This window comes from Azolla caroliniana, unplaced genomic scaffold, assembly GCF_043228905.1.
Source record: "Azolla caroliniana isolate FFs.n. ecotype wild unplaced genomic scaffold, voAzoCaro1.0.p SCAF_2, whole genome shotgun sequence".
Taxonomy (NCBI): Eukaryota; Viridiplantae; Streptophyta; class Polypodiopsida; order Salviniales; family Salviniaceae; genus Azolla; species Azolla caroliniana.
In genome coordinates, this window is record NW_028230437.1 from 5,471,776 (window position 1) to 5,495,405 (window position 23,630).

Below are 23,630 nucleotides of genomic sequence, written 5' to 3' on the forward strand. Positions count from 1 at the left end.
AAGAATAACCATCTTTTCAATTTTGATGAAAGATGGTGTTCATGATGTGGGTGCATCGTTCCATCACATGTCGAAATGATGGTTCTTGAAGGAGAAGGGTAATGCTTGGATTGTGAATGATAAGAGCCAACAAAGTTGTTTGATATTAAAAGGAACCAAGTTCAAGCACGGTGCACCAACAAAGTTTTGACAAATTAAGACACCCATTCTTGAATGTTCAAGATCAACAAGCCTATCACCTCATAATTCTAAAATGAGTTAGTGAATTTGAAATGGGATAATGTTCAAGATCAACAAGCCTATCACCTCAATAGGTTTTGAATTAGTCTTTTGGGAAGTGAATTATGTTTTCAAACAAGAGAAAATTTACTCAATGGAGTCCACTGCATACTTATTAAATAAATGTTTGATCTTGGGGCTTTTAGAGGCTTGTCAAAGTCTTAGGTTTTGTTTTAGGAACTTTGGCACTTAATTGGGTGCAAATTCCTTAGGTACCTTTTATTGTCAAGAACTTGGTCCAAAGCTTTGTTGGTCCCCTTTAAGCTCTTAAACGTTTTGTACTTTGAATAAGTCTCTTTTATTGATTATTTAGTCACAACAATGTTGGACCATTGAAAACTTTCAGCATTGTCCAATATGTAGATCGTGGCTAAAATCGAGGCACTAACCCATATTGGGAACTAGACGTTGAAGAAAAAGAAACACAAACACAATTTATATACTCTAATACAAAGTCTTTATAATGTTATGTGTGTAGGGAAAGCGTAAGACTCCCAACATTGAATTGATATTTCGAGGTTGAAACCATGCATTAGATTCATGTCTTGTTGCAATACACGGGATGCCATCATTTTAGTTCCATTAGCTTAAGTACAAACATGTTAAATGTTCACATGAATGATTTGAGATCAACTATTGTTGAATGATGACATGATTGATTGAGATGAGTTATCATTGAATGACTATATGGACAACAAAGATCTCCATGATGACCTTGTGAACGTGGGCACAATGGAAAAGGGACATATGTTGGAGCTTTGTTTGGCGTGCATGTGTGTTGGGGTGGTGGTGGGGGTCCATGACAATGGGCGTGAGTAATCCACGGGTTACCAAGTTGAAGCAATTTGGGGACAACATGCATCACATACTAAGATTCACGTTTGCACTTGTTGTGGCTCAACTTCTCAACTATGGACGTAACTAATGATGTCTCATACCTTCCATGGGCAGGGTTTTAGGACTTAAGAACACACTTGATGTTATGGGCATGGCCATAATTTATCTACGTGTATAGAATACTACGGTACAAACTTACCACGAGATAATTTGTGGTCATGCCCGTAACACTTGATATGAAACTGATTGATGTATGGTGTATCTCCACTTTGGGAAAGCCGCAAAAGAAACATTTTCCTCGTGGCTTAAGGCATCTCCTGTATGCAAGGCCCCAACCACAATACTTCCTAAGAATGAATACCTTAGCTCTCAATGTTAATCAAGATTGCTAACTCGCTTCAATCACACAGTTTTGCCCAAATATATGCGATTGGAATACCCACACATTTATAGCTTGCACCTCCATCCACACATGTCTCTACAATACAACATTCATTTGCTCGAGATTTTGGCAAGGCTTCCTATTCCTATCCCCCAACTAATGTCCGATCAAGCTTTCGTGATCCACCATCCAGATGTGCAAAATCGAGGAACCCTGTAAACTTATTCTAAGTACTACTATGCCAATACACCCTCTTGGATATACCGACACATAGATCTTGCTGTCCTAATCGCCATTAAATATCTCTATATGTTGGCCAATCGACACTCCAATCAGTAAATCGTAAATGATCTTATAATGACGATGTCTTCTTCATATATATCTCTCCCTCTCTCCTGGATGGTTGGTGAGGGTGTGGAGGTTCACAGGTTCAAAACCAACCCTCCCTGCTATAACAGTAGTTGTTACAAGGTAGGAAGGAGCAGACACACATGCACACGTGCTTAGGTCTATCTATAAAAGTAGATAAATAGGAAAATAAGAGCAAAAAAGGAAAATGTGGATTTAGCAAATTAAAGAGCGAAGGAAAAGAGCAAAAATAAATAAATAAAGGGAGAAAAAAAAAAACGAAAAAAAATGGATAAACAGCAAAAACAAAGAAGAAGAAGAAGAAGATAAAGAAAACAAAGAGAGACGAAAAAAAAAAACAAATAAGTGGAATAAAAATGGAGATTACATAAATAAACAGAAGTACTTAAAAAAAGGGGAATAAAATGGGGCAGGGAAAAATAAAAAAAGAGGAATAAAATAAATAAGAAATAATTAAAAAAGGCAATAAATTGGGGTTGGAAAAATAAAAATTACAGGAATAAAAGTGGAGATAAATAAATAGGAAATAAATTAAAAAAGGGAATAAATTGGGGTAGGGAAAAATAAAAATAGAAATAAATAAAATGGAGATAAGTGAGCAGGAAGTAATTAAAAAAAAAGGGAATAAAAAATGGATAGGAAGAAATAAGATTAGGAAGAGGGAGTGGATAAATGGGCCTTTAATTAAATAGATTTTTCATATTTTTATGTTGGCTTTTATTATTATTAATATTTAGTTTCAGGGGGGGGGGGGTTGAATTAATGGGCAGTAATTAATTAGCGACTTAATTGGATTAATCGGATGATTTTGTTATTATTGTGTTTCGTGCGTGCGGGGAGAACTGCATTCAAGAAGCAATTAGGAGGAATCGGATGGATCCTCACCGTCCAAAACAGGTGATCCCAAGGCACGGCCAGATTAATCTACGCCGTCCGTTGGGATTCTTTCCAATTTCTCTTATACTGTTAAACCCCCCAAAAAAACAGTACAGAAATAACTGTTATTCGAAAATTATTTTTTATTTCGGTTTTTTTTTTTGGGGGTCTATTATTTCGTTTTTTATTTTCTTTTAATCTATTTATTTATTTGTTAAAAATTCATAGTATGTAATATTCGCGTTCGTTAGCCCAAACATTCGTTTCATACGTTCCAGAAACGATTGCGTATGTTATTAAAACATTCGTGTTTTTCTTTTCACTTTTTGCCAACGAAAAATTTTACCTTATAATAAATAATGAGTGCAAAAGTATGGTATCTACCATTACTTCGAGGGTGTTTTTCATACTCGAATTTATACGAATGTTGGAGAATGCGAATGCACGAATGGTACATATGCTTCATACGCAGAAAATTTGTTTTTGTGTTTCTCTCTCTTCTGTGTCTGTCTCTGCGCGCGCAGCAGCCGCCCCCGCCATAGCCAGAAAGCTCCGATCCTTCCTTTATATTTATACGTTATTGTGCCATAGCTTCTCCATCATTCATCCTGCCATAGCTTCTCAATCAGAAGAACTCTCTGTCTGTCTTTCTGTCTTTCTGTTTGTCTGTGCCTGTCTCCACCATCATCATCGTCTTCTTCATTTCCCCGTTTCTGCTTCTCCTCCTTCCATCGCCTGTGCTTCTTCTTCTTCTTCTTCTTCTTCATCTTCTTTATTATCATCTCCATCCTCTCCATCGTCTGTTTCTTCCTCTTCCCCATCCCTTCTTTCTACCATATCCTCTTCTTCATTTTCTGCTCCTTACCTCCCCCTTCTTCTTCAAGTTCTTCTTCTTCTTCGATTTCATCACTTTTCCTGTGCCTCTCTTTCGCTCTCTGCAGTTTCTTGTTTCTTCCTCGACCATTCTCGCCCTGCAGCTCAGCCCGTACCCATTCGGTATTTTCCAGCTTCCTTTCTGGTTTCTGCAGACCTCTTTTAATCAAATAGCTTCTCTGCATCACATGCTTTAATTCCCAGAGGTTTTACTTACTGCTTTCTTCCTCGCTTAATCTTATCTCTTGCCTTGCCAAAATTAGGGTTTGTTTTCCTCTTCTATAACTAGGATCCCCCCTCCTCTAATTCCTTTAAGAAATTCGCGACTCTATTTCATCTTCCTTTCCTTGCCAATTACTAATCTTTAATCGAGTCGAGCAATCCTTACGATCATTATTGGATCCGTAGGATTTCTTCCCCGCATACGAATTATATGATTTTACGTGGCTTTATTATAATGGCAAGCTTCACCATTAATCCTTTATCTCTGCAATCTTCAGCACTTCGTCATAACCAGCATTACATAACATATTCAGCATTGTAAATATTTCATCTGATTCATCACTCTGAGATCATTATATAATCTCTCGATATATTTAAATAATGATGCGCAGGGTTTTCCCACTCAGGCCTGCAGACGCCATTCATCTTCACACGATAACCTTCTCTGATAATAAAAATGAGGCCTTGATGGAGGAAGACACCATAGCCGATGATAATCGTATCACGACCAAGAGATCATCCCTGAAGAGATCACATGTCTCTCTGGACGAATCTTCTTTCTGCGCTTTAATGGCGCCCTTTGCTTCAACAGAAGACCTAGAAAATCAAGATCCCATGGCCTCTTGCATGTCCAGCGATCACCCTATCTTCTTCAAATCGGGGAGCAAGAGTATATCCAGTTTAGTAACGCTAAAAAAGAATTATACTTCTCCCATTTCTTCCTCTTATCCTCGCTCTGCAGAGAAATCATTCAGAGAATTAGAATATGGAGGAGACGATCGCAGAATGCACGATCGTAATTCAAGCTTCGATTTCTCGGTGGATTCTGGTATGGAAGGATGCGAAGGGATCACAAATTCTTCTTCTTCATCATCATCATCGTCCTTGTCTTCATCAACTAGTTTTGAAGCATCTGAGTAAGTAGTTTTCTTTCTTGTTCTTTCGTTCTGTCATTCTTAGATCATTATCATCCAAACATCTGATCGTTATTGTTATTTCTACAGTAATCAAGTCAAACTCTGAGAAATCTTCATCATCTTCTTCCTTTCTCTCCGTATCCATGCATCAATCGCTCATAGATAGTATTCTGCATCATTTGATTAGAATTTAGTTGTAAGTAGATGATCTTGACTATGCAACTCTCAAGCCATGGTTCCTCATATGTTTACTGGATACCTTTTGTCTTTTTCTGGTCTCTTTCTCTGATGAGTTATTTCATGCCATCCTTCTTCTGTTCCGGAATCTCCTCTCCTCTCCTCTCCTTTCTTTCTTTCTTTCTCGCCGATTCCTTGTCTTTAGAGGTCATCCTTCTTTTTCATTCATTCATTTCTTCTTCTTCTTCTTCTTCTTCCCCTCCTTCTTCAATGTTTCTTCTTCTTAATCTTCACTGTCTCTGTCTTAATCATCGTCTCCATCTTTAATCTTCTTCTCCTCCTCCTCCTCCTTCTTGAATCTTTTTCTCCTGGTTGTTATTACTATTTCTTGCTTAAAAAATAAGCCTTGTTGATCAGAATGATTTCTTCTCTCTTCAATTATATTTAGCAGGTCCATGGTTGAGTACTACTATGAATCCATAGATTCGAGTACAGAAGCTTCCTCAAATAGCCATCCCTCACGAAGCTATATTGTTACCCAAAAGGAAAACGCAACAGAAGCTAAAAATTCCTGTGCAGACCAAACCATGAAGCTCCATCTCGATCATCCCATGTCACCTCTCCATAACAGTAGTGCAGACAAGACCGTAGACTCCATTAAGATCGTCTCCTCTCGTGGACATATCAATGGCTCCATCGCGGACCATATTCTTGATGATGATCTCGTCATCGATTCTCATCCTCGATCTCCATTAGGTCCTGACCATCATACTTCGCTTTTCTCCATGGATATGTCTACCACTAATTCCTGCACCAAGCTTCCTTACCCTAATTGTGTAAAGAAGCTTCACGGAGGCTTTAAGTTCCTCAGTTCGTGCCATTATTCTCCGTTTAGATATTTCTCTGCGTGTCTGTTACCAAGAAGAAAACTTCATCGTCGTCATCATAATAAAAAAGTTAACGATGCGTATGCTTATAATATCACTTCAGATCAACAAAGAAATTGTGATATAACCTCGATCATCAGCCCTACTGCAGAGATCAGTACTAGTGCAGCTGTTCGGAATTCTCCTTCTGCAATCAGAGTAGACATGTCTTCAATAAATGGATCAGAAAAATCATCAGAAGTCGCAGAGAAACTTGATCATAGCCAGGTTCATAGCTTGCGTGATGAGCCATCTTCATCTCCGCCGATTCGTCACAAGTGCCAATCTTTCCGTCTTAATTCATGTACCCTCGCTCAACAAGAAAGCCACGGAGATGAATCCCGACGTAATATTTACTATAAATCACTGTGTAAGATTAAGGATCGGAAGGCAGCTTCTTTCCATTATGGCTCCAATTATTCTAGGCCTGTATCGGCAGAGGTTATTAAGCCAACCTTATCTTGCAGATCGAAGATGGATGAAAGGAAGATATTAAAGAAAGGGTTGAACAGAATTATTTCTAAGTTCCCTCGTCGCCCGATCACTGATCACAATTCTGCAGAGCTAAATTTGGATGAAGAAGAAGAGATTTTTCTGCGGAAGTATCTGGCTTTGAAAGGTGAAATTAGCAGGCTTTGGAAGGAGAAGGGACGTTTGGCTCAAGACTTGTTCACTGAAGTGAAAGCTTGGATCGCCAACGACCAGAAGATAAATGCTAGAGTTTCAGATCGAGATGTAGTACTTAAATATAATCAAAATGTTGATCAAGGCACAGCACATGAATACTACTCGAAGATTGAAGCCGATCCTCAGCGTCAGAAGCGAAAACAAAGCTACGTCCAAAATTGCTTAGAGAAGGAGCAAGAAATCAAACGGAGTAAGGAATGGTCTGCTAGAATAGAGAAAATCAAAACAGAAGAAAGAAGACTGAGAGATAGAGTCATAGAGATGGCCGAAGAGATGGTGAAGATGCAGAGAGAAGTTTCTTCATGTAGATCAAGAGAAGCCTTTTTACAGTCACAAACAGAAGATTATGAAGCTGCTCTGCAAGCATTGGTTGCGAAATGCAGAAAGAGTGACGAAGAAATGGAAAAGTTGAAGCTTTCCATGGAATCTGTCAATATGAAATTGAGGTGTAAGGAAGAAGAAGTCTGTGTTCTGAGACAAGAGAATAAGGCTATGGCGTTGGAGAAGGAGGAGATATTGAAGGAATTTGTGTGGTTAAAACGAGCCTCTGAGGAGCAAGCTCTGACATTTGAAGAAATATGGAAGCATTTGGTTGATTTGGTGAATAATTGCTCTGCAGATGACGATCAATGCAACATAATTAAAGAGCAGGGCATTGGAAAGCTACATAGAAATCTGATCAGATTAGCTCTGAGAGAAGAATCTCTCTTGAAAGAAATAGGGTTTCTGCGTGCTGAGTTTGCTACCATCACTAAACCAGCAGCAACTATATTAAGTACTACTGCTAGCTGTGATCCGAATTCAAAATCTAATCTTCATACTCAGGTAAATCAGCCCAAGATCCTAAACCTTGAAGAATAAATGTGAAAACCCCTTTTAGATCAAAGGACAATTGAGAACCCTAAGACCCACCTAAATCGTAAACAACCCTAAAGCCCCGTTCGATGAAAAATTTCCCCCCCTAATTAATACAAGTGTAAACCCAGTGTATGCTCAATGTTTTGATATATTGAATTTATGGCTAACAGACAGATGGAAGTGAAAGCAACAGTTGCAATACAAGCAGCGAAATGAGAAATAGTGAAGGGAATCAACAAGGTGTTGATCATAGCCTGAACATGGAGAGAATGCTGTGTTTGGCCAACAGGCGGGTGTGGCAACTCGAACATGAAGTAAGTATAAGTTATATCTGCTGGTCCAATATCTTAGATTCATGTGGGTTTAGAGTGGTAGTTCTAATCGGAAATGAACATTTGAACATCTTTGGTTTGTGTCTATACGGATTGCATTTTGAACCCTAAAATCCACCATTCTGTCATCTAAATATCAGAGTTGTTGTAGCTGAGAAATACACATTTTTTTACCTCTGGTAGGGTTTAGGGTTTGAAACATACACATTTTGACGTAATCGGTGTATTAATGTCTAATAGGGTTTTTAGATATTTTATCATATCTAAAATATGGTTTAGGATTGCACTTAATTTGAAGGAGGCACAAATTTTACATGGGTTTAGGGTTTATGGTATTGTGTTGCACTTTAACTTTAAAAAATTGCCACATTTTGACATCCAACAGGGTTCAGGGTTCATGGTTTAGGGTTTAGGGTTATATTTTGTTGTGAAATAGCACATGTTTTGACATCTTATTATACTATAACAGCTCGGCATTAGAGATGATGAGGTAAAGCTCTTGCAATTGAATCTGCGAGAGAGCGAATGGGAGCTGAAAGAGCTCCGGAACGAGCTCTCATGGGCCAACATTCAAAAGGATGAATTCCAGAAGCAATTTGAGGAGAAAGGTGAGGAATGTACAAGGCTAGCTTCTGAGATAGCTGAGCTCAAAGAGCTAGCAGAGAAGCTAGATGATGAATTGATGCTAAAAGAGGGTGAGATCTCCATCCTTAGGGAAGCCTATAGTGACAGTGACTTCTAGGAGTGTTTCACAGGAAGATTGATTTGATGATGAAATGCCTCAAGGATGTTTCAATACATTCCCTCCATGAAACCTACCTTGGATATGGAAGAATGAATGGCCAAGCTTTGTTCAAAACAAACACTTAAAAGAGCAAATACCATTGTGTGTATGTATCCTGAAGTCATCTCATCTCTATCTACCAAACAATACATAATATATATACACATTGACATTTACAATACACATTTCAGTTGGTTGTACATATACTTGTTGGTATCTCATTTGGGAAGTCTTTTGGGAGTGAGCTCTTTTTATGTATGGTATGGGGTGCTAAACTTGCATGCATGATGACCCCATGCCTAACTTGTGTACGAACATATTGCCTCTACGGATGTTCTGCATTCTACCACTATATCGTACGTGTGTGTAACTGTTGCTCATATCTCGGCATCTCGATTCCGTGTTTATCACAAGCTAATTCCCATGTTCGCATGTGATTTTGGCCTCCATTTTTCACTCAAGAATGGCTTGACAACACTAAACCTAGTGCCATTCTCTCGAGTTTAGTTCTTTTGAGGCTCTAACCCGTCCAATGAAACCCTAAACTGCAATGATATTTATAGTTCGACACCCTTCAACATCACCTTTATTCATCAATTCTTCAAGTTATGAAATTCATGACGCCTTTGATAACCAAAGCCATTGACCTATATCAAAGCCTTAAGCATCCTAACGTAAAGGGACATCCAAAAGGATTACAATGTAAGGCCTACGTAAACTATTGAGGTATAGGAATGTTTTACGTTCCCTTTTATTGATCACCATGGCACACATGGATACACCTTCACAATTCGAGCAATTGTATCTTTACCTTGTCTAATCAAGGCCAAATTCTTTGTATCACACTCTTTCCTTGGCAACAACTAGCCTTGGTGTGTCCACCTTTTCATTGGGGTTTTTGCATATTTGATTGGCAATGTAGGACGTCATGTTAGTGCATAAGCTTGTTTGCACGAGGATCTTCACTTTCTTCATTGGTGACATAATTGTTCAATAGGCACCTTAGATCAATTGTTGGGTAACTTTGTCATGAAAACCTAGTGATAAAAGGCAAGGTAGAGCAACTTTTTGAAAATGAAAGATGATGATTGAAAAGTAAATGTTCTTGGGTTGCTATTTATTTCTTTCCATGTCCAGGCTACCATCGCAATAGCTATGTATTCAATTTGGGCAGAGAAAATGAAAGTGATATACATATTATTGTTGGTTGGTGAATTATATGTAATGTTTAATCATAAGTATTAGGACTAATGTCATGATGAAGTATCATGCGAAATTCATGTTGATTTTACTCTGGGAAGATGGTGGAAAGTCGAAGTCATGAGGAAAATAGATGAAACCAAATAGAGATGAACATCTAGATACATTGTCAAAAGGAAACTCATTACAAAGAATTTAGCAAAAAGGTGAAATGTTCAGAAGGTCCTTGCTTCTTGCTTCTTTAGTGCATATAGAATAGTGGAAGTTATTGGTCTTGGTCCGTGAATGAACATAACCTTCATGACGCTTAACATTGGTGCTAATGAGGTTTGTGTAGGTTGTCCCACATCTCATAATGTATGGGGAACCACCCGATTTGATGTGGGTAGAGCCATTTTTGAACATGTATGTATTCATTCTCATTTTGGTCTCGTTGTTCTAAGTTGTTTCAAATATGTGTTTGTATGCAAAAGACAGTGGGGTTTTAAGAGAATTAAAGTATATTCTTCCTTAATTAGAGTTCGTAAAGAGTACCCTCATGCTCATGAAAAATGCTAGTTGTCAGACTTTGGTTATCTCCAGTTTGTGGTTTAAGGCAGTGGAGTTGCACACAGTTGTACAAAAGAACCATGTTTGCACGTCGCGTCTTAGTTTCTTCACCACCCTTCCATGCAATTGTAATGCTCAAATTATTATTTTGCATGGAGTTGTTGTTTGTGTCATTCCTTGGGCATGAATGAAGAGTCATGTAAAAACACTTCATCATTGATTTGACTATGGGGTCCCCACCTCACTTTCCTAATACTAGAAACACGGAGAAATTTGTTTTCGTATTGATCACCTCAAGGAGAGAACGCACATTGATTTTTGTCTCATTTTTGGAATAGCGAGAGAGGTATCATCTCCATGCACAATGTGGATCAAAGATATTGATGGCTTGAATATTCATAGTTCATTCGTTTCAACGAATAATATCTATGTGAAAACTTATTTATAAAGAAGGTTGTGTCTTGATTAGGAAACACCAATTTTGATTACGATTGCCTCTCTAGAGGTAATCCATTATGTTTGGAAGTCCTGTTTGAAAAGCCCTAAAGCCTGGGAAAGAAATATGATGCTCTATTGATCAATATATTTCATGACTATATTCTTATCACTATATTTCTTTTTAGCTCTCATCGATTGTATCATGCTTCCATTTCACTTGAAAAAAGTATCGGTTTGACGACAACCTTCTCAGAAAGCACTAAACACCATCATTTTCACTTGGTTTGATAATCCATCAATTGAGAGGGCACACATGAGGAGTGAATGTGTCTATCTTTTGTGCCTCTTTTGGTTAGATAATGATTCTACATTATAATCCAAGGAAAAATTAGGTTGTACACAAGGTTTGGCCTTCAAAAAATATAGGGTGACCAAAAGGATACTCTATCATCTATGATTACATGGAACACACTTTTTTGGCTTACCTCCCTTCTCGTTACACACGTTTTGTTTCTGGTTTACCTCTCTTCTCCTTATGCACTTAATTTGGCTTGACCATGTGTGTAGCCTTAACATGCTAGAAATTTTTGCCAATGTGGGAACTAATTTGAATAAAATTATTCCCATGAATAATGCTCTCTCTTCTTCATAGATCTTGATGGGTAAAGTCAACACATGACATCTTTTGTTATTTTGGGATTTCCTTGACCTCCTTTTCTTTTCCCAATCCTAAAGCAAGCTTGTAAATACACGTTGACCTTGTTTTGTACGAGCTTTATACATCACAACTTATAACCTTGATAATGTACCTACCATGCACAAAAGCATGATGATATATGAAGGGGCGATTCAAATAAGAATAGACCCGATTGAAGGTATTGAGGTGTATCACACATTTTGGACCTAATAAGAGCTAGCAAACATGTAATATATTATTAATATGATAAAAATAATAAAGTGTGTCACAGAGCGCACAACACGTGTCAAAGAAGAATGTCCAATAATTGAGGTACTTAAGGGCAAGCTTTTTTGGATCATCATCATCTTAATGTTATGGGTATAGAACAAAAAAGCAATGAAGCGAAAAGCATGTAACTACCCCAAGACATTGGACAGAATGTACATCGGCCCCTCCATGAGGCATATGAATTTCAATTGTTAACCCTCAAAGGTATATATGCCATCCTTCATAAGCAAAGGAGGTGATATTGAAACCAACCTTACATGCTTCTCATATCTAGAAGCATGATAGAGATGAAAAACATCATTGATTTAATCAAATTTTGTATGGAAGAAGTTTTGCAATGCAAATGAAGCCTCACTCCACAACTTTAATTGTGTGACATTCTAACCACACAATATGTGGATTTCGTCCAACTTTTATGGTTCATACATAAAAGCATGATTATACCAAAAACAATCACATTCTTTTGTTCATTAGTTGTAGGAGCAACCAAGAAAAGACGTTGTACGTTTGGAAATAAAAAATGATTATGCAAACACATAATCTGCAAATACCGATAGATTTCATGGGAGTCAGAACTAATAACATTTTAAGTTCTCGGCTAACCGAAGTAATTCATCATTAGATAAACACACAAAGGATTCATATGTATGTACGTATGCATGCATATATATACCCAACACTTGCATTGAAATGATTGAAAACTTCATCGTTTCCCTACTGAAACACAATTTGAATAACAAAGATGAATCATTTGAATGTGGGAAAAACATAAATATACCGGCTTCTTGATGTTTAATATATTTGCTACAGTTGCCCTCTTGGTTTTCAAAGCTTACTAGTAGTATACACCTTGTGATTTTTAGAAACTATTCTCATATCCTTATAAGTCGAATCAACGATTAATTAGTTAATGATTCATTTCAGTTATGTTTTGGAATCGTTTTATAATGTAATTTGCCCCTCGATCGAATGAAACTAGCAAGTTCGAGCCCTAAGTCTTGCAATATATAATCTTTGCTCAAGATGAAGAAAATTGAGGGAACTTTTTGGTAAATTTACAAAACCCAAGCATTGTAGTCATTTTGACAACCCAAGCTCTAACCTGGAAATTTTTATCTTTTGCATTTCTATTGCCCAACTTGGATAAGGGTAATTTTGAAAACTCTTAACAACATAGTTACGTTTGCGGGTAATATGGAGAACTAAGCTTTCGATGGAGTTTTGCAAACAATTTACCCTTGGTTACTAGAGTCAAAATGTAACCATGTGCCGAAGACTATGCTTGGAACGTATTTTTTATTACAAATTCCTTGCTTCATCATTTTGCCTTACTAGTGTTGGGCTACCACTTTCCAAGAATTAATGCATGCTATTTTTCACGATAAATTGGCAAGGCACATTGCAAGGGTTAGAAAGGAACACTCTAGTTCCCATCTCTGATCTTCATTTATTTGTACCAAGGGTTGTGCCTAGGCTCTTTGTGAATGTTGATTCATGTCCATTCGTTTGACCACCCAACACTTTGTTGGGTTGCATCCCCTGATTCTCTTGACTTTGTGTCAACTTCTGTGTATGCTTACTTGCTTGACCCTACGTCAAGCCAGATGTTACTTGTGCAATGTATAGCGAACAACATTGGCTACAAGAGTTTCTTCTTGGCCGATTCTTAGACTTGTGTGGTGACATAATATGTTGTCTTGGGTCAACTTTAGGTCAACAATTGTCATCTCAATTAATTGTTAATCACTAAATATTCTCTTCATCAATCTCTAAAATGAGAGTAAATGGGGATAAGTAGGGTATTAGACAATGCATTAATCACTACTCTTTAATAATTAGCTTGTCTTAACAACAATATACCAAATTGTCCCACTTAAATGGGGTGGGTATTAGGCAATGCATTATAATTATGTGTGATGGAGAGATATCGTGATTATATGTGTGTGGATGTTCTCTCTCGATTATTTTGTTTTCAATGAGCTCATTTTAGAGCATCCTTTTGTACCCTATATCACATCACCAAAATTGACCCCCATTTGTCTTATTTCAAGGGTTTACATCTCTATTCCAGTTAAAATACATAAAGTTCTATTATAGATAGGGACCGACTACAAAAGCTTGCTAAATGGCCAGCATTGCGCACACTCGTGGGACAACTACAAGACAATGTTTCTCTACAAGTTAAATATCGTAATTGGTTGGGAGCCCTTTTTGGGAATCGTATTCATTGTTTCTTTGGAAGCAACACCATATCAGTGTCCAATGGTCAAATGGATTGAGAGGGGAATGAAGAGAGGAATGGTGAAGCCATGGTGTCAAGGTAACATGGGGTTGAAGGTAGAGGTGTAAGGATGGGGGAGGGGTAAAAAAAAGGGTAAAGTGAAGGTCGAGAGCATTGGGAAGACGTGACGATGAGAAGTTTGGAGGTTGCAAGGAGTATGACCCTACTACTAGCATAGACAATTGTAAGGTCAATGAAGTTAGTCATTACTAGTGTGCTAGGTGAGGGCAACAACAATTCGCTTCCACATCACAACATTCGTAAGAAATATAGCTCAAATCAAGATTATGGCGTGCGCTCAATGTTGCACCTCAAGCTACTATAATGATATATGTGGGTATAAACAACCCCAAAAATGCTAGAGATTGTAGACAACAAATATCTCAACATCCCTAATCTAGCTATTCAAGCAACTTGTCACATCTCTTCTATTCTAATCTTGAATCATATCTTTTTGGATCAACACTTCCAAAAGCACAAGTACTTAACATGGAATTTGTCCTTCAACATCAATAAAGGCTCCTCTTGCCAACAACTCACAAGTCTCTAGAATGGCATCACCACTCTTCTATTATCCAACCAATGCAACTTTGAGACATTTCTTCCATCGCTACCCACAACTCAAGCTCATAGACAAAATTGTTAACTGACTTAGGCTTTCTCATGAAGTCTTGCTAGAACTATTTGTCTTTGGTATCATGTTCCTCGAGCAATCCTTCATAATATCACCCTTTTCACCATTGGAGAAGCATGTTGCATTAAACTTCTTCGTCTTCGGTATGTTTTTGAGATAACCAACCTCATGCAACCTCATGCAAGATATCCACTTATGTCCTTTAAATATTCAACCACTTCAACATGTCATCAAACCTAGTGGGAGGATGAGTATCACTTGCTTATCACATGCTTAGTAAATAAGGTAATTTATGAGAAATATGATTATTTGTTAAACGAGATGATAATGTGAGTGAACCATACTGAAATTTCTGCATAGCGGGGTGAGCACGTATATGCATGCATTATTTTCACATCGAGAGTTTTTAATTTAGAGTAGTAACTCCCCTTGTCAAGGAGTTACATACAAGGTGATATGTTGATTTGGTCCCATAGGTCAAAATTGGCTTCATCATGAACGATAACCCTATCTCACCTTGAAATGCCCATCCCTAGGCCTACATACCCCACTTCAATCCCCAACACCTGAATGACTCCCCTCCAAGGGGTTAAGATTGGTATGTACATTCAAGCACTAGCATTAGCACCTTTAAGTGCAAGGTGTTAGACGTAGACAAGAAATAAGAACTCCTCAAGCTCCACACCCAAACTAGAAAAATCCAAGTTCAGTCAGATGGTGGAATTCCTCAAGTAAAAAGAAGTCTGCCATGATTTGAGTTTGGCAATGATGTTCAATCCTTCCTAGTTTTCGTGAATTCTAGTGGTTCATTTGGAATTTTTCAACACTCGTACAACAATTGATAACCTAGGTTGTGATGGACTATACAAACATTGAACTCTTCACCATCACCATCACCTTCACTTTGAACCAACAAGGTTCTTAGTTTTATTTTGTGGGTAACTAGCTACCTTTGCAAATTCCACCAACTCTAGTAGCTTTATGGGTGGTTGGGAGCCACCCTTAATCATCTTGCCTATCCAAGGTTACCCGATCTTCTCCCAACTATCCAAAAGGGATCCCAACAACAACAATGCAAGTACCTTGTCGGCCAGAGGCACTTCTAGAGAGGTAGTTTGGTTTATTAGTCCTTGGAAAGCATTCAAGTGCTCTACCATGTTGGAGCCATCCTGATATCTCAGTCTCATTATCTTTCTGAAGAGTGAGACTTTGTGTCAAAGTTAATATACGGAAGCTTTGACAAACCAGTTTACTCGAATAGCAACAGAAAATACACACAAGTTTAATGGAAGCTTGAATCACACAAACGGAGAGTGGGAGAGACGGAGAGAGCAGAACAACATAAACTCAATTCAAAATAATAACACTTTGTATGACACAATGTCCTACAGAACACTTCTTTATAGAAATCCTTAAAGGACTAACATGTACTTCAATGCTCATACGAGCGACTGACACCAACTCCAAGGAATATGCCTACGTACTAAGATAAGATTGTAGGCCTCTAACGACCTACCGATTACAATCCGATCCGTCTCTCTGATACCGATCCAGATCTAGTTGAGTTTGTCCACTCAACACCCCCCCCCCCTCAAGCTCAACTTGAGGTCGGATCGAGGTGTCAATGTTTGTCGGTCCTTCCCTCCGACTTCTCATGGCATCTTCCCACCTTGCTCGCGCTCCTCGTCCCGTCCGGTCGCGCTTCCCACGACCCATCCAGTTCCGCGCTCCTCGACCTTCTCGGTCGTCTTGTCTGCTCAAGGCCCATCTCAATTCCTTTGCTACTATGACTTCCTCCGTGTCAGTGTCGGTGTCGACTTTTGTTGCCTTCGGCTCCTCCAAACCGAACTCCTCTTCCGAATTGGTTGCCTCCGATTCGATCCAACTCTTGTCCAAATTGGTTGTCTCCAATTCGTCTTCAACCTTCATGCCCTTCACCACATCGGACCACGTCAGAGTCTTGGCCTTCTCATTCCTGTCGGCTCTATCCTTCTTGACTCTACTGTCGTCGCCACTTGTTCTGACTTGTTCAGATGTGCCGACTTCTTTAGTCGATTCGGCTCCGTTTTTCTTCTAGTCTCCCCTTGTTTTGGTCTTTTCCTTCTTTCTGACTCCTGTTTTTGTTGTTTCCATTCCGGTTCTCCCTGTATCAGCACAGGTTCTCCCCCTCATGTGCAGTTGTCGACTAGTTGACGGTACTAGGTCGGCTCGCATTCTGTAGTTCAAGAGTCGGCATCGATCTTTTGATTACGATCGAGGGGGGTTGCTATGGACTTACACTCTGTCATCCCAAACTTGAAGAGAAGATTGAGGATATACTGTCTTTGAGATATCAAAATGCCGTCAAGGGTCCGAATTACTTCTATTCCTAGAAAGTAATGGAGCTCCTTCATATCGATCATTTCGAATTAATCGGAGAGTAGCTTCTTGGTGTGTTCGATGTCCACGATGTGCTCTCCTCCAATGACCAAGTCGTCCACATAGATTATGATGAATAATTGTCCTCTAGAATAGTTTCAAATGAATAGAGAATTGTCGAACTTGGACATTCAAAAGCCGATTTGCTGAAGATATTGGGTTATTTTCGAATGGCATGCTCTCGGTGCTTGTTTGAGATCGTAGAGAGGCTTTTTGAGTCGACAGACAACAATTGGGTGCGTACTCAACTCGAATCCAGGTGGTTGAATCATGTACACCTCGTCTAATTCGCCTTGTAGAAAGGCGTTCTTTACATCTATTTGATGGAGGGGCCACCCTTTTGCTGCAACAAGCGCGATCATAGTCTGAATGGTAGTCATCTTCACCACTAGGGCAAATGTCTCTTCATAATCGATCCCTTGTGTCTACACATATCCTGTTGCCACAAGCCGAACCTTAATTCGATTGATGGAGTTGTCGGCATTATGCTTCACCTGAATATCCACAGGCAACCAATCGCCTTTTGGTGGGGTGAAGAAGGAACGAGATCCCAGGTCTTGTTTATGACAGAGGAAGAACTCTACCAAGTACGAGATGTGGTTGGTAGAAAGACCCAAAGAACTTCATGCTACCTCTTCTCACCCCTATATCTAATAAAATTAATCATGAAAAGGGCAATCACCCTCCTCTCCATTGTTAAGACATGATCTTGAAATTGAGTGGAGCTCAATATTATATGCATATATATTGTGGTAGTATAATAAGAGGCCATGAACTTTTGTATCCAAGGACAAAGTTGAAGGGAGATATTCTAGCAAATGGTGACAATAACTATGAAGATGTCAATGAAGCAATCAAATCAAACCATGCACTTGCATTCACACATGGAAAAGATGGTTTGAATCTAATCCATATTGGAACAAGAAATCAACAATATCAATCTGCCTCTTAACTCAATTCAATTGGGAGACAATATATCGACATGATCCCATCACAACATATACATAAAATCCTTCTCCCTAACATTTGATCTAGAAATTATCTATAAAATCTTCTTTAACTTGATGCTTCTTTTTTGAGACAAACTGGCCATGTCTCATTTGTGTAAATTTGCAATTCTGTCGAATAAGGCTCAATTCACCAATGCTAGCATCTCTAATAGGAAATTTGCAATTGCATTGGGTATTTCAAAATTGGAGCTTTGTATCATTTGCAATTTTATGTAGATAAGGGAATATCAGAAGAATCAAGTATCTAAAATAAGCTTGGTCCTTATTGTCACTGGCGATGAATGAGGACTATCTTCTCATGTTGATACCTCCAACCATCAGAACCTAAATCCTGATGTATAGATATTTGTTTTGTTCGAATTGACAGGCTCAAGTGTCTGAACCTTGATAGACAAGGACTCAGCAGAATTTTATATAGATAATGGAATGTCAGAAGAATCAAGATCTCAAAATCAGCTTGGTCCTTACTGTCATCAGCAAATAGTATCTTTTGGTGTCACTGCCAGAAATAGCTGTTCAACCTTCGAAAGCATCATTGCCAGTGATTGAGCCTGAAATGAATAGAAAGATTCTTCATTAAAGCAATTCACAAAGACAGATTCTTCATAACTTCGCTCACCAAAGAGAGAATTCTAAAATCCTCACGTTAAATTTCCCAATTCAAACATTATATAGCATTATATAGCTTTAAATGGAAAATGATGCTTACCACAGCATTACAAGTCGCTGCATGTTCACATATTATTGCAGTAAGCTTTAGCTGCAACGCATACAATGCTTTGTTTCACTGAGATTTTGATATCTCCACCAGTTGATAAACCTATAATGAACCAGATTCTGGTCTACAGATTGTGAAAGCTCACAGGTGAAGGTCTGTGTATGTTTCATAAATATAGTCTGTACCCTGAGAACAATGATAATATAACAGTTATTATTCTGACATGTCTAACACTTTTGAGCCCATATTGATCAAATTTGGGATTAGCCTTTGCCTAAAAACACCCCGAATAATCTGAAGCCATTTATCACAATGGTTAACTCTTTTAACACAGCCAAACATTTGCCTCATCCACTTCTTAGCATAACAATTACATAAATGTTCTGGTCTGATCATACCTTTGTACCTGAGGTCCATAGATAAACTATAAGCCTGAGTTTACTTCCACTATAGAATGGCATCCTGCATAGGCAACAATAAAGAGATTAATGGAAGCTCAAAACTTTCTCCCTTCCACCAAATTTTGGTGGATAAATACCATTATATAAATCTGTCTGCCACTCTGTCAACTCCAGTAAAAAAAACCATGATCATCCGATAAGTTACAACACATCATAACACTTAACAAAGTGATTCAAACAATATTGTAGAATTCAATCATGTGTATGGCTTTGTTAGGGTACTCCCTCGATCACACAGAAACTTGAAAGTAGAAAATATTTGCATCACTTCCATAAGGACTATCTTGCATCAAATATTTTACATTCTACTTATTATTTGATGAAAGACATCCTTGCTGAATGAAGATGCTTGAGTGGTGATGCCCAGCAATGTGTCAGTTACACTCAGAGTGCTCCATGAATGTTGAGATTAGAGGTCTAAATAAAACTGAGAAAGATAATTCTTCCATATAATACAAGCAGTCGTTTGCTCAAAAAGATTGGAATGCAATATGTAGTTGTATGAATATATTAGTGATTAGCAGCCTAAAGAAATCTGTGAAAGATAGTTCGTCCATATAATACAGGCATTCTTTTGCTCAAAATGTTGGAATGCAAGATATAATTGTCTGGATGCCTAGTATGAAAAGTTTGGATTGCGTTTTTAAAGGTCCATGGAGGGGTTTGTTGGCATAAAAGGCCGACTCTACCCATGATCTAACCTGTTAGTACAAGTGACAAACACCTCGAAAAGAGGAAAAAAGAGTTCCAAAAAGGGTTACATGAATACCCTTTTCTCTGATGTTGAATGTCTGCATCAACTGCTGTTATTACAGAGAGATCTGAGGGAAAGATGCAGGGAGGTCACTGAAGTCTAATCTCTACAAACAAGGCTAATAACCTCTTGCATCGACATATTGCAATTGCAGCCCTTTTGTCCCATGGACGTGATCTCGATTAGAGAAAGAGGATTAAAAATTGTGACCATCTTGGTGACCATCAAGCGGATACATAAAAGCTTCTCACACATTGTCATATTCAACAAGATGAACTTATCCATCACTTTGTTGCATCACATGCAGCAACCATAACCCAGTCTCTCCTTACTTTCTATCTATTCAACTACTTTGGAACACTTGAATCTCTATTTCTTTATTTTTCCCTCTCCACGCATCCAACTTTCCCATAAGAAAAATGAAGTGTTATGACATGGTTAATCTTTCATTTTATGTCTCTCTAAGCAATGAAGATCCAAGTCCCCCCCCCCCTTCAAAAGACCTACTTTTTAAAACCCTGTTATTAATTATTCTCTCATTTTGCTTTTCCATTACACAATGCAAATGAAGAAACTTATTTCATACCAAAATCGACATCACGTTCACAACTGCTAAACTTTTGGCAAGCTAGGGTTTAAGTGCTGAGGTATCTCGCACGAAAACGAGATTTTGGTCAAACATGGTCTTTGATGAGATTAAGGAACTAAGGAAAGAAACTAAGGAAAGAAACTATGATCTTCCACAGAAACTCACGAAATATGAATTGAAGGAAAGAGTGTGAACTTACATAGGAATTCTGAACAAGAAGTTCATCAGATCAAACCGAGGGAAGTCCTCTTCTTCTTTTTCTCATTCCCAGGAAAGAAACGGAAGGAAGGAGAATCGATGACAGGAAGAATCACATTGAGAAATCCTGCAAAGAGAGACAGTTTGACATCTCCTTGATGATCATGGTCATGATGATCGAGCTTTGAGGATGACAAAGTTGAAAAAGAATAGAGACGCACGAACCTGTTTTGCTTTCAACTGTTCTCCAGCTCCCCACTGTTTTGCTTCTTCCCCTGTTTTAGCTCGGTTTGGGATCGCTGAAGCCGAGCCGAGCCGAACCGATTTGGGCAAAAACCGGTTTCCAAATCTGTTAAGGCTCAATCGGCTTGGCCTAACCGGTTAGCCTTGACCAGTTTAGGAACCGGTTCAGTTCGGCTCAAGTTTGGAAACCCTCAAACCGGTTAAGGCTTAACCGGTTTGGTTTTGGACAAGGTCAAACCGGTTAAGCCAAATCCGAACCATTACCGATTCCCAGTTAAAACCTCTGACTTACCATCAATTAATCACACTGACATTTTACCCTACTCTTTTCAGCGTGGTTCCTACTTGCCCGAATTAACAATGAATCTCGTTGGGGCCCTTTACACATCTACTTCTGGTGGTTCTTTTGTGTATGCCAAATGGGAAACAAGAGAAGCCTGGTGAGAGCCTCGATGCATGTGTGTTCAACAAACATAACAACCATTGCATGAATATGCGCAAATAGGGGGTGTGAGTGAGTATGTATTATATCTTCCTAGTTTGGTATATGCGTCGTTACTCATTACATCTAACCCTCTCTCAACCAATACCCAATAGGCTACTTAATGTAGAGACAATGTTATCTAATAATATGCACTAGTCATGGTTTGTTTGTTCATTGTATGATATGTACGCATGTTTGGGCACTAGCTACAATACTTTCCTTTCTTGCCACAAGACACTTAATCAAACCTTGTTTCGCGCTTGGACCTTCCATGAATTATGTGATCTTTGATTTACTTCCACCATTGTTGCTTCCTAGCATGCCTACAATTTTTGGTTGGAGAAGTTCGCCAAAACGGCTACCTGCATATATAAATGCATCTCTCCAATTGCCTTATTTGTGTTTCACCTGAGAATAGGGCCACAAGCTCAAGAAAAGCCTAGATATGCTTGACCAAAAGGGGTTGCTTCAGCCAATATGATTTAATTTGCCATCTTGGAGCGCTAACACATTCTCTCTATGGTGATGCTCGACCAAACCATCATTGAGAAAAAAGGTCTGATTTATTTAAGAGCAACAATGCACTATAGATGTCCATTTTCCACATCACCTACTTGGCATGATGATGTTCCAACATTTATCCTATCCGCAATTGTGGCTTAGTCGAAAAACACTTTTAGTGGCTATCACATATAGAGGTAGTCGTGTCATGTTTGTATGTTCTTGGGGCAAAATGTTTTGTTGATAAGATTACTATTCCATTGAATATCGCAATGACTCACTCATGTTGACATCATCTTGTTAGCTATACCTATGTGTGCACAAATGTAATTAGGGAAGGTACGATACTAACTATATAGGAGTTTAACAATAAAAGATGTTGGCAAAGCCTGAATTTACTTCAAGTAATTATCCTATCATCTTTCTTGCGACGATCGTGCTAAGCAAGTCGCATTGGTATTATACAATATCACATTCTTCATTGAGGTGGTATATCATTGATGATAAGGGGGGTGAAAATACACTTGGTAGTTGTGATGCATGACAAGGTGGTAGCCTAGGATTGGATAGGTCAAAAGTTTGGGTATGTGTGTTCAAATTTTCACTATCACCATATAGGATTCCATGTTGGTATGGTAGACATTACCATACAATACCATACATTACCATGCATTGTGCATACTAGGTTGGCACATTATACATAAGAAGAGCAAAGGCAAAGCAACTAACGGTTTGCAACCCATGATACTAACGAATTGCTCAATAAGCTCTACGGAAAAGTAAAGATGTCATCTAATCCATTCTTGCAAGCAGGCTATGGGGACACAAGAAGAATCGATTGCTGAACGAGGTGGGTTCTCCACGAAGATTATTAGAACGTGTTGACATGAGAGTAACATAATGACTAAATCAGTGAGGGTGCCAAATAGTCATGGAATCTTAGTACATATGGAAGAATAACTAGTTAAACGTGTGATACAATATACATATATTCTATAAAACATTAAAAAAAGGCAACTTTCTAGACTTTCTCAAAATAGAATAGTAGCATTAGGACTAGACAAATTGGGAAACGTATGCTCTAGATAATTACATACAGAATAGGTAACATTTTAATCCACTATATATATAATAATAATAATTTATTGCTTTAAATTGAAGAGGACATTACAGAGAGATTATATGTGTACATGTTGAATAATGTCCTACTTAAATTGAAAGAGGACATTAAACCTAGAGATTTTGTATGTACATGTTGATTTAATATAATGGCAGCATCTTCATCTATCAAGCCGATCATCCCGGCATTGACGGGGCAAGCATTGCGTCGGTGGACGATTCTCGATCCGTCCATCCCAACCAACATTTTTGCCCAATATCGGCCCTATGCATCCGATGTCTATGCTTACACTACTTGGGTCCCAACCCTCGTGTTTGGTGCATATTGGCTTGCTCAGGTACTTTGATCCTAAATTGTACTATGTTAATTTTTAAATCTCTTACTTAAATCCATCAATTTATTATCTAAAATATCAAATAGTTTATGATTATAAAATGTTGTAATAATAACATGTGTGTGTGTGTGTGTGTGTGTTGGGTTAGCCTGAAGAAGGGAGGTGGAATGAGAGCTTGAGGGAGGCTTTGCTCCATCCCTTCACACTCCACC

At 38.4% G+C, this 23,630-nt stretch overlaps 2 protein-coding genes and 1 long non-coding RNA gene across 8 annotated transcripts in view; 1 reads left to right on the forward strand and 2 right to left on the reverse strand.

The window, feature by feature from the left end:
- The window catches only part of LOC147867203 (Transducin/WD40 repeat-like superfamily protein), a 28,460-nt gene extending 23,752 nt beyond the window's left edge, over positions 1-4,708 (reverse strand). The window contains exon 1 of the mRNA XM_087314997.1: positions 4,693-4,708. The gene's annotated coding sequence lies outside the window, so the exon portion shown is untranslated. The remainder of the gene's footprint in view (positions 1-4,692) is intronic.
- On the forward strand, positions 3,976-8,668 carry LOC147867206 (uncharacterized). 2 transcript variants are annotated; one of them, XM_087314993.1, is made up of 5 exons: positions 3,976-4,467; positions 4,510-4,755; positions 5,384-7,370; positions 7,574-7,717; positions 8,205-8,668. In XM_087314993.1, exons 1-5 carry the CDS (start codon positions 4,220-4,222, stop codon positions 8,475-8,477), a joined length of 2,898 nt encoding a protein of 965 aa, XP_087171119.1. In that variant the 5' UTR covers positions 3,976-4,219; the 3' UTR covers positions 8,478-8,668. The 2 variants fall into 2 exon arrangements, with proteins under 2 accessions (XP_087171119.1, XP_087171118.1); XM_087314992.1 differs by having other exon boundaries at positions 3,976-4,755.
- Positions 8,669-18,165: 9,497 nt separating this feature from the next.
- On the reverse strand, positions 18,166-21,019 carry LOC147867207 (uncharacterized). Of its 5 annotated transcripts, none has more exons than XR_015529327.1 (5): positions 20,958-21,019; positions 20,738-20,918; positions 19,133-19,196; positions 18,726-18,920; positions 18,166-18,567 (listed from the first exon to the last, which is right to left on the reverse strand). It is a non-coding gene; the product is annotated as an uncharacterized LOC147867207 (long non-coding RNA). The 5 variants fall into 5 exon arrangements; XR_015529326.1 differs by having other exon boundaries at positions 20,734-20,918; XR_015529324.1 differs by lacking the exon at positions 18,726-18,920.
- Positions 21,020-23,630: the final 2,611 nt, after the last annotated feature.

Excerpts from the sequence above, each read along its gene's own strand:
- LOC147867206 (XM_087314992.1), top strand. The coding sequence starts at position 4,220 with ATGATGCGCAGGGTTTTCCCACTCAGGCCTGCAGACGCCATTCATCTT. Across the intron at positions 4,756-5,383 it reads ACTAGTTTTGAAGCATCTGA|GTCCATGGTTGAGTACTACT; the intron begins GTAAGTAGTTTT and ends TATATTTAGCAG. Across the intron at positions 7,718-8,204 it reads TGTGGCAACTCGAACATGAA|CTCGGCATTAGAGATGATGA; the intron begins GTAAGTATAAGT and ends ATACTATAACAG.